At 29.8% G+C, this 16422-nt stretch overlaps 1 protein-coding gene across 1 annotated transcript; it reads right to left on the reverse strand.

Moving 5' to 3' along the window:
- Positions 1-1183: 1183 nt before the first annotated feature.
- On the reverse strand, positions 1184-8141 carry LOC134712703 (oocyte zinc finger protein XlCOF7.1-like). The gene is made up of 2 exons (XM_063574514.1): positions 7923-8141; positions 1184-2230 (listed from the first exon to the last, which is right to left on the reverse strand). The coding sequence occupies exons 1-2, from the start codon at positions 7961-7963 to the stop codon at positions 1303-1305; spliced, it is 969 nt and encodes a 322-aa protein (XP_063430584.1). The 5' UTR covers positions 7964-8141; the 3' UTR covers positions 1184-1302.
- Between the last annotated feature and the right edge of the window lie 8281 nt (positions 8142-16422).

Here is a 16422-nt window from a genome sequence, read left to right on the forward strand (position 1 = left end):
CCGAAAGGCCTAATATGAAAGTAAAAACATGAGAAAACAAATATTACAGAAACGAACAAACGACAACCACTGAATAACAAGTACCTGACGATTTTGTTAGGTACATACATAATGTGGCAGGGTAAAGTCTGTTTGTGAGCGCTCGACTCTCCTCGTAACTGAGACAGTGACTAAACAGTACAACATAAGAACAAATAATAAAACCAATTGAAACAGGCTTAAATCAACAGATAGATACATTACAGCTTTTACTGATTTGGTAGAATTGACAGTGTTTATTTAAGAATGGATATTACTTATCTACAAGTGAAGATAGTATTTAATATCTATCGCTACTTTTAATTTCTATTAAAAATAAAATGAAATGAAGACTTTATATAAATTAAGTGTTTCTACAACATTTAATGTTCAAAACCATATGTTTAAAAGGTAGTGGTGTGTTGATTTTTGAGGTTCTGAGTGACTTAAATTGGCCTAAACTGAATAAACAATATAAACATAAGGAACCAATTATACCACAAAGAAAGGTATAAAAGTTCCAGTAGTTTACTTTCAAGATTTTGACTGTCCCTTTGGTATCTTTCGTCCATCTTTTATGCGGAATAATGATATAAGACAAAAACCTACAGCAATATTTATGTTAGAAGTAAAAGACAAAGATATAAGTATTGCAGACAGTAATATAAAGACATACCATGGACTAAATGAAAGCAAGAGTAGTATGCCGCTGTCATGAAGTCATAAATCGATTAAGCAAAAACAAATTTGGGTCGCAAATCCAAAACAGAGGGAAATACATAAACTATAAGAGGAAAACAACGAAACAACAGAAACACAAAACTGCTACAAAAACAATCGCCAACATATACAGAAAGGGACTATTTATAAATGCTCCTTCCCTTGGACAGGCAAACCATCTTTGGTCAACTTTGCCTCAACGTCGGAAATCTTAATTGGATTAGAATATTTTCTAAGTATTCAAAATAGATTATTAAAAAGTTCAGTACGGAGAAGAAACACGCAGCAATAAATAAAAAGAGAAATTAAAATCTATAAATGTGTATCTCCGATGACCCAAAATTTGTTTCGTCGTTGATATCTTTGACTTCTAACTATGTTATTCCAGTAAAATCTGTACGTGAATATACAACAAACCATTTTTTTTTTATCAAATAGATTTATTTTACAATAACAAATATGTAAATAAATACAATAATGCACCATAAACATGCCTCAAATATCTTACACTATCACAATACCAACAAAGTAAACCCATAAAGACGTCCAAAACAAATACAAGTCTCAGTCTGTGTGGACGTTTATTTCTTCATCACTATCGGAACAGACAGACAATTCTTCATTGCTATCCGGATCAGATTCTTTATCACCGGCATTTTTGGATTCACAATCGTCAAAGTTCGGTTTCTGATCCGGATCACAACTAATGTCACTTCTACCATCATCATGCCTGGCATGAACCCGTCTGTGACGCTCTAAATTACTTTTATGACTCGTTGCATAATCGCAAATAGTACAAACAAAATCCTTTTGTCCGTTATGCACTGATAGATGTCGCTTTAGTAGTGCCTTTCTACAAAATCTACGACCACAATAAAAGCAGGTGTATCCATGGTAATGAAAAATCATAGCATGTTCTCGTAATGATGCCTTTGTGTTGAAAAGAATCCCGCAACATTCCAGTAGCTTGGAACATGTCTGATGCATTGTTAACATGTGTCGTTTTAAATTGTTTCTTCGATCGGTTGTATATCGACACTGAGGACACGGAAACAGTTTTCGTCCAAGTGATATTTGTTGTGAAATGTGCTCTCCATAACTCCCAGAGTTTCCGGGAATCTGTGTGTTTATTTCTGCCGCATTGAATTTCGGCGTAAATGACTGAACAGATAAATTCAATGGGGTACTATTAATGGACATAGAAGGTCTGGATATAGGAAAATGGCCTGTTGACAGTTGGGGTGACTGAGCCAATGTGTGTGCTTGCTGATCCAATATTTTTGCACTATTTTCCTGTCGCAATCTTTTAATGTGTTCACTAACTGCCAGACTATAAGGAGACATATGAATTGGAGACTGAAAAGTTGAATCCCGCGGTGCATTGTCACAGAGTTTCAAAGGTGATGGTCTTATACAGCCATTTAAAGATGCACAATGTGAAGCAAGTCTATGGAGATCAAAGGCAGAAGCTTGGCCATAAACTGGTATGGGTCTGGAAAGAAAAATAATTATATTAAACATAATTTAGATTTATTGACAATGTGAGTTGAAAGCACGATATCGTATGGCGTGTTATTTCCTAAGTCGTATCCGACACACTGTATAAACTCGCTTTATGGGATTTCAATAACAGTACTTGTCTGAAGTAATGTTTGCATATTTCTGATAAAAAACAATTGTACCAATAAAAAGAGCATTTGTTAATTTCTCAGAACACTGGAAGTTTGAGGATAAAAACAGAGCTTCTAGATTTCACAAATTATATATTAAGAGAGGAAAAAATCGGGTATTTTTTTAATTTTCTTTTTAAAGATTTCCAGTTATGCTTAAGATAAATAAAAAAAGTAAACATTCATTTGATCACATAAAATGGAAAATAACAAGATCAAGTCGTTTATTCTTCAATTGTTTTTATAATTATAGCATTGGCTTAAAAAGAAAAACGAAAGATACCAAAGGGATAGTCAAACTCATAAATCGAAAATAAACTAACGACGCCATGGCTAAACAAGACAAACAGAGAAACAATAGTACACATGACACAACATAGAAAACTAAAGAATAAACAACACGAACCCACTAAAAATATTCGACTTGAGCTTTCCTAGTGAAGGATAAGATTAGAAAAGCGCTTAAAACGCAGACATTTCTAATGCACTGTTTTCATTTTTTAAATAAGATTTGTACAAATGAATCAAATGATAATAAAATATACATAGTTACAGTTAAATATTACATCTATTTTGGAAATCTTTTTGTTGGATGTCCTTTTCGTTTACGTTCCCAAAAACTTATTATTCAAACGAAAAATGTGAAAGCTAATCTGTAATTTCCAAAGTGAAGTTACGTAATGACAGCAATCAATAGTAACTTTGTAATATTTTATCATATTGAATCCTTACAAACGAAGTGAGACAGGTGATTATTACATATTAACATTATAAAACATCCCCGCCAACATTTTATCATCAAGATTTCATATTTTACAAGAAAAAACACTGTCTCGAATTACACTGAATTAGTTTGAGCCATTATCTTTTAAAGCAATATGCATAATTTATAAAGAGTAAGGATCTGTTTGGACTAGATATCACTTTAATGAAGTCGATATTACGAGTTTATGTACAACCAATGAGTCTTGATAGGAGTATCAGAAAGGATATGCCGGTAAATGTCATCAATTTTGCATAAATCGAGTTAAAACTGGTATATTTTGTCATTTTATGTGCTGATATTACTCCAAAACAATTATCAAACAGTTATTGAATTCTTCTCAGGTGTCCTTAGGTGGATGTTTTTTTTTACTGCTAACAAAAATGTTTAAAGAAACAAAGTGAAACCAAAGTAAGGATGAAACATTAAAAATGATATCCTTTCAAACATAACAAAATAAATGCATAAAATTGTTATTTGTTTATATTGCAGTTTGTGAAGTTGGAATTGATAATGAAACAAAATAAAAATCCTAAATGACATATATTTACTAAATATCCTAGAAGATACATTAAATAACAAGGTTTACTATAATTATTAGAAAACGTTTCATTAGTTTCTTAGAGCGTTTATATACCCCCTTGTAACATTTATTATATTTTTTAGTGACAAATTATGTTACTCTTGTAAAGTGAATCAACGGACCTCCCGTTCTGTGTTAGCTTTATGTATGCATAGGTATTGCTTTAAAGTTAAAAATGAAAATATTGTTTAGGAACTAGATGATCCTTGATCAATTTAGGGTAAAAATTAAAAAAAGTTTCACCATAGAACTATTTATTAATGCTACCATGTATGACAGTTGTTCTCCAGTCATTCCGTAGTTTTGTCAGGGTTTATGCTCCTTTATCTTCATGATACTTATACCTTGGAGTTTGATATTTTGGTAATATTTTGTTTTTAAATATCCTAATCACACACTAATATAGACTTCAAATATGATTTTTATAGTGTTATTTTATTTTTCCGAGTCGTTTGAACGAGAATCATTTAGTCTGCTTACAACTGATGAATTAAATATTGTTATGAAATATATATATCGTGGACTGCAAATTGAAAGTGTATTTATGATGAGTATATTTATACTTTTACAACTTGAACTTGTTCGCTTTTGTTTTAGCTAAAACCGAATCATAACATTTTTTAAATAGAAGCTACGATAACAATCCCGATAAATCTCTGTCAACTTTTATCAAAATGTTTTAAGAAATTATTTCATCATATTTGTTATGACAATATTGTCCCCTTTTTTAAATCCTGTTAAGGGCAAATGATAGACTATTTTTAAACAATAATCTGATTACCACCATTTGCAAATCTTTAGGTCTTAATTAAACGAGTTCTCCGATAAATTTCAAAATTTGAAATATGATTTAAATTCTTGTAGTTATTTTCATCATTTTGCATAAGACTTAATTAAACACACAGACTAGCTATGTAAATTATTGTATATGCAATGAAAGTATTTATAGAAACATGAAATGAGTACATGGAATTGATAGTACAAAAAACAAACAGACATGGTATGCAAAGATGCAAAAGAGACAGCACAAAAATAAAATTGAAACTGCACAATACAAAACACTTAAAGTATAATAACTTTAATTTCATGTATATAATGAAGAAAATTACTTGCTTAAAAAAATAAAAAAACACCTTATACGTTATACATTGTATGCGTCCGAGGCGCTTCTCTGGGTTTAACTTCATCAGGTAGCTTAAAACGGAGAACATTTACTAGCAAATGATGTATAAGTACCGAAACAGTTTGGAGAGTTTCCATCAGTGTAAGATAGCAGGTTGACAAACATTTAGTGTTAAGTATATTTAGGACCTATCATAACATGTGTAGGAACTGACGAGTGTGAAGAGAGGAGAGTTTTATTTAACATAAAATTTATTGAATGTTCAAATTCAGATCTTATTGAAAAGAAGGGAAATCAGTAGAAATGCACAGACTCATTGTAATCTAAATGGTATATAGTATAGATAAAAGATCAGCATCAAACTGTTTGATTGCAATTAAAGTTAACGTTATCAAGAAATAGTTTGTAGCTGTCAGGTATCATACCTTGCCTTCTGGGGTCCACAGGATATCGGCATGTTTAATTTATATCGTTCTTAATCTTACTATTTCATAGGTTTTATACTTTTGATAAAATTAAACCAATAAATGAAATTTAACCAAATGGTTTGGACTAGGAAAAATGTTGTATAACTTGAATCAATCTATATATAGTTTGCTTAACTTTACATAGGGTTCGAGGGTTTACCAATTTAATTCGTTGATATGGATGGAATAGTGCTACATATAGTTTTTGTACTGGAACCATTTTACAGGCAGCAAGTTAAAGTAAAATGCCGAAAATACCGAACTCTGAGCAAAATTTTCAACGGAAAGTCACAAAGCAAATGGCAAAATCAATAGACCAAGCACACCAAACAAATGGAAAACAAATGTCATATTCCTGACTTGATACAGGCGTTTTCTTATGTAGACAATGGTGGACTGAACCTATTAATATAGCAAGCTAAAACTCTCATTGCTATTTGGCATCCACTTCTTTTAGATTAGGTTTCTTTACGAATAATAAAGAAAATATATAAACTAAATTGAATATATTACCTAACTAGGTAAGTCGTGTGTTCAGTTAACATATTATAGTATAAAAACTCAAATGCACTTTATATATTTTTCTATATATAAAAAAAAGAGAAAAAAAAATATTGATGCAAATGACTTCGATTAATTCATTTCGATTAAATATGAAGTATTTTCTTTTCATGAATGAACAGTTATTTGAGTCTTTAAATTCTGATAGTTAACTATATTTAATATATCAGGACTGATGTGCTTTAATATCTACATACACATAAGATATATACAATTATGGTGTTATAATACACTAATGAATGTAGATATAAGCGAATAAGATACCGATATATATATTATAATAATTTAAAGTAATAATTATTCTTATTATCTATTGTTTAGTTTACTAAATTACAGCATCACAAATCTAATGTCATGGAATGATTTCTTAAACGGTGAAAAGTTCGAGCCAGCATTACGTCTCAGCGACTTAAACATCTGAATATTTACATTTTTCTAATTCAAACATAAATCGTATAAAAAGATTTCTATGAACAAATAATGTAAGAATATTTTTTTCGTTGAGTTATAATAATAATTCATAACAAATCTCTCTTTTTCAACTTTTATCAAAAGATCAATTTTAAGTAATGTTCTTTACAGTAATTAACAGAACTAGTTTTCAGAGCCAAAAGATTATTTTGAAAACAATTTAGAATGTGTTTTTTAATCTTTGTAATATGAGTTAAACGTCATATGCTAACATGATTCCTAGAAATATAGGCGATTTTCTAGAAAGGTTACCTATATACCTAAATGCAAATTTATATTCTTCATGTCTATATCATCTGTATTCAAATTATTCTATTCTACTTTCTACATATTTACAATTTGTTTCTGTTGCTTTTAACATATTGTTCCGTGTACAGTCAAATCGTTGTCATATAATAATATTAACGAATTTAAATGTTCTTTGCCGAGGTAAGTGATTAAAATTTTTTGAGATGGACAATGCCAGTCAGCATAGTTTAATGACTTGTCGTTTTAATTACATGAAACTTATTCATCATTGTATATTTGCTTTTTCTGTAAGGTAATTGTGTTAATTTAATCAGATTATTTCGTTAAAATGTATTTTTTTTCTAGCTAAAAATCAATATTTATATGAATATATCATTCTAGCGCACATTATCTTATTTACCATTTTTAGTTTTAAAAGTGAAAACTCTTTAAACAAATATTTCTTTACAACCTGGTTTAATTATAACTTTTTTTTATAAAAAGTACCATTTCTTAATTTTTGTATAAAATGTCAGATTTTGATAAGGTTTTAATTTTGATGACACGTTCTCAAAAACTTTTAAATCAAATATTGGATACTTTCATTAGACGTACATACATGATGCTCCTTACATTAATGATAAAATCATTAAAAACATAACAATACTTCATACATGTATGTTCTAAACACAAGTCGAGTCATTGTGAAATATTAGACAATACTGAGAGAATAATTATATAGTACATGATCATGAAAAATAATTAAAACATTAATGCATGTAGATACAAAAAAGATGAATATCAATAAAAGATGAAAATGAAAGCAATTCTTTTTTCCAAAATAAAAATAGAACTAAAAAAGGTTATAAAGTAATAAAAGGATTATGAGACCTTAAGATAAGGGTACCTGTGTTTGTTGTTTAGATGCATATTAATTGTATTAAAATCCATGTTAAATTTCTGATAATATCTTTAATAATGATATAGCTAACAAATGTATTTTAAGTTAACAACGTATACCCAAAAAATTAATATCATGAACTTGTAGCAATATATTCAACACACCAAAAATAATAACGATAAATTAATATTAATGATAAAACATACGCGAAACCAAAATTACGAAAAGGGGTTATTAAAAACCTCGTCTAAATGATTAAGTTTCACTTTTGTTATAGATTTAAAACCTTATGATCCAGCTTCAAAAATACATTTTAGCTCACTGCTTCAATATTTGTCTTATATTATTACGTAGATACATAAAATATTTTGATATTCGATATAATATTGCAAAAAAGAACAAATTCTGAATTAGTACCTGAATGGTGTTGGATAAACAAACAGGGAACCGGCATCCATTATCTTCCTAGTTCTCAAGCTCGTTAAAAATGACACAACATTTGGGTTTTAACACTTGAAACAGATTGATCACCACAAACTAATTAATTTCTCCAGCAAGACAGTTTTTGTCAATAGAAGTGCCACAAAACTTTAGTTCTTTGGCTAATATACAAACCACAGTTGTTGAAAAAGTCAACCATTGTGATTTGTCCTAGGTTAAGCTACCCAATCAAAACATCATAATTATCACGTGACGTATCGTCTGCTTATATGAGTAATGGCGCATAAAATAACCATAAACGATATCATTTGATACAGTGAAAAATAGGCGGAGTTATAGTATCTTTATGTTCTGTATTCTAAATTTAGTTAAATACGCATATTGATCATTTGTTTAGGTATTATTCCACATTCTAGAACATCTTCATGAAACATATCATTGAATAAAAATATTCCCTATCTTAAGTCTATTAAAAATAATGTTCTACAGTATATCATGAACATTGCAATAAATATATAAAAAAATATAAAATAAATGCCCGTCGGAAAAATGCCTTGACCATAATATCAACCCATATAAGAAACATTTCGAATGCTACAATTTAACCACGAAGAGGTCTACGATTTTAAGAATAGTTTCACTTTAACGGTGATGATTATCAGGTAAATTGAAGGCAACAGTATCTAGCCGACTTCTTAATGTGTATTTTAATCAAAAGTTACAACATTTGAAATATAAGAAATATTCACAAAAGAAATTTAATTAACAAAAAAGTGTTTAGAATAAAACTATTGAATAAAAGTCATAAAATAAGTAATCAAGAATTTCAAATATATATTTTTTTGACAATTGACAGAGCAACACAGTAATTGAAAAACTCTTTTTTGTTAGAAGCACATATATCTATAAATTTTAATATTTGTTTTTCGGATAAGGAATTCTTTTAGATACATTGAGTTTGCAATGCTGTTTATTTTTCTCCAGACTATTGGTAAATTTCATAAAAACACATAGCAACATTGCAAAATTTAAGTATTTAAAGAAAAAACAACACTTATTCCGTAACACTTTCTATTTTTGTGATCTCTTTGAAACCTGTCTGAAAAGAAACCTTTTTTTCATTTGAACGTTTTGTATTATTGAGTTGCAAATTATCTCGAATCAAAACAGAGCTCAAACTGGGCTCTTATTGACACTTCAATATCTGAAACATTACACTAATAATTTTTACATTTTCTCTCGCATTTCGTAGTGGAAATAACTCTTAAATTATTTCAAAATGGGTAAAAATCTTACATATAACCATGATTGCCCAGACAATCGTCGCCGTTTACAAGCTGGATAGTTTACAAAAATGAAATTTTCAATTTTGTTTTATGTTTACATAAACGACCTGCCGGATCTAAGTTGTCCTCAGGGGACAATTCAACTTTATTGTGAATAAATAAAGTCAGGATTCTCAAATCAACATCATCGCAATAGGTATCGTATCTTAACTCGTGTCGGTTACACCAAAATGGCGCAAACAATTTATTGAAATTCATAAACGCCGTATGAGGTCTTAAATTATGTGTAAGTAAAGTGTTATAAATGCGTTTTGAAGAAGGGTGCTTCTTTGTAAGAAATTAATGAATATAAACGACAAAGGCGCCGGAGTCACACATACTTCCTTTTTATGTTTGTACTATTCATGTAACTGGATGATATATTTGTTTTGATATCAAAAGTCATATATGTATCAGTAGTATATATCTCCATTATTTACATTAAATGGTAAAGTGACTGAGTTTCTTTGCAGTAAATAACTAAGATCGAACTGATCAAAAACCAGAAAAATCAGCACATAAGGATCTATTTGATTTAATTTCAAGCAAAATGTCTGTCACCTTATATTTTTATTTTTTTTTTGGTGAAAATTATAGTAATATTGTAAATGTTCATCTGTCGTCTTCAATTAAAATGAAAATCATATGAAATGCACATACAGAACTAGATGCATTATGTTGAGTAAAATGAATTGGTAAATAAAGACATGGAGGAAAAATGAAGTTTGCGTCGCTCTTAAGAATTACACTCTAGCCAATACAGCTCTTTCACTTCAACCATATTTAGCATACTTCTTTAAATAAATATTATGCGAAAAACAAAGAAAAAACATGCAATTTGCAGGGAAGATGTCTTAAAGTTCATATATAAGTATATTGAAGATTGATTTTCATTATTATTGATCTGGTATCGAATGTTAAATCAATATTCTGATATAAAGAATAAAAAGGACGATATTTAATACTAATCTTGTAGACTTTATATAATGAGTGCAAATAGGCGGACAAGTATGATAGAAGGTAGTTCTAAATTGGTCAATGTTGAAAATAAATTGGTAAAAAGTTAAAAAAGCCACAAATCCTGTAAATTTTGTTAAATGTTTTTTTTCTAAGCTTACAAAATTAGGATTTATTATCCTTTAATTAATGGGGAAAAATTTTTAACTGGCAGAATAATGGTTGGAATACTATCTCTTCCATGCCTTTTATTATAACCAGAAATGCCTTTTTATAATGCTTCCACTTTAAGATTTGTCATAGGACTCTACCGTCTAATTCATTTTATTGAAATGTTAATTGAAAGAAACTGAATAATACTTTTTTTGTGTGTTCCAAATCGTTTTGAGAATGTGATGTTCATGTTAGGCTGATTAGTAATGATAAGATTTTCTTTCCTTTTATCGCAAAAGAAGTTATCAATGTGTGTCTGAAGATTTTATTAACAGTAAAACAGTAAATAGTATTTTTTTGCAATTTAAATAATATTCATACAAATGTAGATGTAGGAAAATATTGCCCATTAAGTACAATAGTACAAAACATTCAAAATATTGGATAATTATAAGAAAATAGTCTGTATGATTCTTAACACCTTCACAAAAGTTAAAAATCAGATAAGAAATGTCAAATGTTAGAAGCAGCATTTAATGAACTAAATCAATTGTAATATATCTTATTTCATCATTATACCTTGACAATTTTACAGATATAGTTATATTATCTTTAAAACATGTTGCTGGTGTCATACTCTTATAAAGTTGTACATGAATAAAGAATGAAACATCATAGATCTAACAATAAATTCAAAATGATATATACTCCTAATGAAATAATCATATCTAAATGATACATACGACCGATTTAATAATAATAAATAAATTGGGCGCTCTGAAATTTATCAAAGTTCTATTCTAATTGATGCAACAAAATAGTTTCACGATATTCAAATCATGAAATTGATTCAGTAGATAAAAAATTAAGGTACCAAACAAACAATGGGAATTGATTTGAGTTGATACCACTACACATCATCGTATCGATCAAACAACTCAGTGAATGTAATGCTTATTCAGTGTCTATTCCAGTCGATCTTCGTCGTAACTTTGATACAGCAGTTGTTTTTAAAGGAGCACAGAGTTATCAATGAAGTCAGTACAGTACAGTGTAAACATATACTAACGTAACGCTATAACTGATATACATGAAATACAGACTAGTAGACAGCGGGTAAGTTACTCCAAGAGTAACACCAGCCCTATTGTCAGTATGGGTATTGCGTGATTTCAATTTGCTGTTTCGAAATTATCCAAATTTAGATATATATCTCCCTCATGTATATAGCCTTGAAACCTTTCCAGATTTGGCTATACTGTAAGTCCTTTTAAGATTGATCAGCGCTCAACTAATACATTGTAAGGTTTCAAATATTTTGACCACGAGCATTATTAAACAAAAGTTATTGTCAAAAGGAGCATCTGTGGGAGTACAACTGGTAACGTAAATATTATTTCTGCTGTGAAACGGAAAGTTGACAATACGAATCGTGACGCAGTTTATAGAATATCGGGTTATTCTACACATTGATATCGTAAAATATCATCCGCTAGCCAAAACGTTATATTTTTTAGGGACTGTGCGCAGTGAACGACAACTCCTATTGTTGTATGACGTCAGAGAGGCATCATAACCTCGTTTATTTCCATTTTAAATTATCTTTTTTTTCACAGGGAAGTCTTTGTAAATCATTGCAACCGATATAATAGTCTACGATATTTATACGAAAAACACCCGAAAAACTGTTCATCGTTCTATAACTGCTCTTTTCTCCCTCCTTCAAACTGTTTTACGCTTGAGAAAAGCACGCTTGATAGGTCTCAGATATAATATTTACGTTACCAGTTTTACTTCCACAGATGCTTCTTTTGACAATAACTTTTGTTTAATGATGCTCGTGGTCAAAATATTTGAAACCTTACAATGTATTAGTTGAGCGCTGATCAATCCTAAAAGGACTTACAGTATAGCCAAATCTGGAAAAGTTTCATGGCTATATACATTGTGTCGTCGTTGAAAAATTTTCCTCAGACATATGACGTCGCTGATAATACACGATAACGTCCGAAAGTCGTGATATGAGGATTACGAAGTGAATGAGCAGGGTGATATTTTAGTAGTGGAAGACAATAAGTATAAAATTTGTATTTTGATAGACAAGACATCATCAAAATTATTTAAGAAATAATTCATGGGGGCTTGAATATATCGTTATTTTACCACGGGTTGGCCCTTTATGACAAATATTTTACCCTGAGGGATAGCGAGGAGTAAAATATCGGCATAAAGGGACAACCCGTGGTAAAATCTACATATATTCAAGCCCCCATGAATTATTTCGATTCTAATAGAACAAATACGGCAATTTTGTTTGGATCGAAGCGCTCTAGGTGGAGGCCATTATTTGCCGTTCCCATAAATTAACGCACTTTTAGATTGGCGTAAAAGAACGGCGCAAACAGAAAAAGTGACATGCTCAAACTATTCACAAAACGTATTTAGATAGATTTGGATGAATTGTAATGATAACTTACTTTTATGTTTTTTTTGTACATAAAAAATTGGGCTTATACCACATTTTAGCATCGTTTGTTTACGTTTCTTGTTGTGATGATTTTCGGTATCAAAAGCGTGTATTTTCCCGTAAAATGCTTAAATTAGAACGTCATCATTCTATGACGTCGAGTACTTCATTCATAATAAAAACATATGACGTGGGAGTACGATCGGAACAGCCAATGCAATATAGTCATGTTTTACCACGGGTGTGTACTCAAAGTGTTTGAAGGACGTCATGTTAGAATTCCAGATATATTCAAAATATTATTATTACTAAACAGTCACATACGTGTACCATCAGCCATATTCATGGAACTGTGGATGTTAATGAGTTCGGTCTTTTTCGAATTCATGTGTTTCCCTCAAATTTTATTTATTTAATCTTGATTTGTTTATTTTTTATGGATGAACGAGATAATTCTCTTATAACAGATAATTCGTATCAGTCATCTAATTCGTTTTGTTGATCTGAAAACTCGTATAGTGACACTTCCAGTTGTTTCCCTGCTGCAGCATTTCTTTCGTCAATAACATTCTTAACACAAGAACTGTACGCGAGTAATAAAGAGGCGTATGATACCAAAGGTAAATGCAAACTAAAAGAAAGGATTTTTTATGATGATTTGGTATCCAGTATAAAGATTATATTTTTAAAATAAGATAAACAGGTTCAATAGAACTGACTTATTGTTCAGAAAATTTAAGGTAGATATATATAAGCAGTTATGATGGCTTCACAAAATCAACGAAAATGAAACTTAATGAATGCAATGCATCAGAATCGCCTTTGTGGATTTGAGGAAACTAAATATTTGAAAGCCAAAGCTGTATAAGTACCCTATCAAATGAAGAGTTCTATGCACTAATGAAAAGTATTTCCCCCCTCAAAATAATCATGTATAATTCATCTCACATATGCAAACGACACCACTAGAGGGTTCCAAATGTTTTTATAATTTTTTGCTTTGAATATCGTGCATTGCTTGTATAGAGACTTCACAAACAATTACAAAATATGTATACTAAATAACTTGAAAAAAATCTGAAATAAATGAATTACAAAATAAAACAAGCATTATTTGCAAATTATTTTTTCCTTGATTTTATATCGAAAAAGAAAACTAGTGTTGGTCTTCACAACTTAACCATAGAACACAAATCATCGTTATTAATCCAAAAGTTTGCATGTACATACACTATTCAGGGAAATAGCCAGTTTCTAGATAGTTGTTTGTTTTCATAGAAATGCAGTTTACCAAAGACATGGTAATCAAAATCACAAAACTTATCAATGTTTTGTTAATAAATTTAAATTAATAAAAGGTTGATCATGCACATGTAAAGTAAGACGATCATGAAGCGGACATCCGGGTAAAGGAATATTGCATTAACATATGCATTTCAATGGCATGATACAATTTGATCATCCCAAACACACTCATGTATTGTTTCAATTATTAAGGACTGTAATCATACCACAGAAAAATAGCAGCAGAAAATCACACAGGTGCTACATTTTATTGGATGAGTAAATGGTACATGTCACGTGGTTTGTATTAATCTACTGGAGTTGAGCTTATCACGCAACTATTTGATTGAACATAGATGGCCATTATATTTAACGAAAACTTTTTAATTCACAAGTCAAAGTCAACAGATGTTCACCAAACATTTATAACTTTGTATCATTATCCAATGTTGTCTCAATTTTCGTATTTTTTTTTCTCGACTTTAACGTACATAAAAATATTGCTGATTAATTAATTAGAAAAGAACATGATTCAAATGATGTATTTTATTTAAAGAATTCTAATACATTAAGTGATATTATTGTGCAAAAATAAAAGTTTAAGCAAGGTTGATACCAAGGTGTGAATATAAAATGTAGGTTATAGGAAGACAAACAACACAATTATCATTAGAAAAGGATAAAGCTAATAGAAGAAAACAAAATGACACATACAACTCTATCAGACACACGTGTAAATGACCGTATAGAATATCAATATTTCTATTCAAGCTTTTAGTTTTTTGTATGCTCTCGGACGTATTATTTTTGCCTCTCCGATTTTTTTTTACCATGACAACATACTGATAAGGATTATTCTTGATTCGCGTGTTTTCATCATATTTGCTTCTTTCAAAATAATATGGTGTAGATGGTCAGTATCTATTGTCATTTGCATTCTTAAGTTTAATTTGTAATTGTTGTTCATACCATCATTAAAACATCACAATATTGTGTGGCAAAATATAAAATGTATGTTACAGTTAAAACTATGTTCAGCATGAAATTTATGTCCGGTTAATAAGTATGTGTATAATGGTTTCAAGAAAGTCAAATCTTTTACCGACTTTTTTTCCAATTTTTGTCCATTCTATAAGGTACACTTTTAATGTTACTTCTCGAAAGTCAAATTTGTGCTTCTGAGTTCTCTGAAAACTAGTCACTATTTGACATTTGACTTTCAATTTTCACTGACCTTTTACTTATTTGAGAAACATTTAAATATAATGTCCCATTGATTGATTGATTGTTGGTGTAAAACATCATTTTCAGATCTATTTTCTCAGAAAGAGTAAAACGTTAATATACGCACTGTTTCATCTTCAAACCATATTCAGAAGTTAAGGCAACGGTACATGATATATTATGCTAACGTAATCTGTTAGTGCCTGTTTATCTGAATTAGTTCTACATATGATTATAAGTAAGTATACATCTACCTAAAATTAAAAGAAAAAAATGTTTCATTTTATTGTTGCCAAAGAGCCTCAATTATTTCATCTTCTGTTTAAAGTGTATAGGTATATTACAAATTGATAATCATTGAAATTCTGGTTACATTTTTGTCTTATTCATATAAATATGCATATGTGATTTTTTGAAGACAAATTAAATTCAATGCCGCTGTCAAACAAGATGAAATTAATGTTCTGGTGAAAAACTGTATCGTGCTTGAAGAGTACATTTTTTTCAAGTTGTCCAGTATTTTGTTCTTTTCATACACCATTAAAAATCACTCTCGTTACAAACAACTAAAAGATCGCCATTTGGTGAAAGCGTGAAGAAATAACTGAGCAATGGTTTGGGTTAACCGCTAATATTCTGCTAATCAAAGAAATGACAAATATATTCATATTGACATCGGGTTAGCTGAATGCATTTACCCATTTGGTGTGAAAAAATAACATCTTTTCCGTTTTAACGTCAATGCGACTGATTTACGGCAGATATCGTGCAGCGTTAGAAATTGACATGGCAATGAGCAAGTATCAATTTCATCGTTTTTATTTTCTATGAGTGTAATATTTTTAAAATAATTATATGGGATTTAATTATTTGACAAATTGGGAATTTGTGGTTCTTAAGAAACATATCATATTCTTTTATAAAGCAGAAAACACAGTTTTGAATAAAATCAACCAATACGTATCGCATACAAACAACAACTGTTTCAATTTAAGATTAAAAAGCTGAGTTACGAATTTAACAATTACATGTTAAAGACAAAGCAATGTAATGTACAGAATACAAC

This window comes from Mytilus trossulus, chromosome 3 (genome assembly GCF_036588685.1).
Source record: "Mytilus trossulus isolate FHL-02 chromosome 3, PNRI_Mtr1.1.1.hap1, whole genome shotgun sequence".
NCBI lineage: Eukaryota > Metazoa > Mollusca > Bivalvia > Mytilida > Mytilidae > Mytilus > Mytilus trossulus.

Coding starts and splice junctions, on each gene's coding strand:
- LOC134712703 (XM_063574514.1), bottom strand. CDS start 7,963: ATGGATGCCGGTTCCCTGTTTGTTTATCCAACACCATTCAG. Junction 2,231..7,922: donor GTTTATCCAACACCATTCAG/GTACTAATTCAG, acceptor TTTTCTTTCCAG/ACCCATACCAGTTTATGGCC.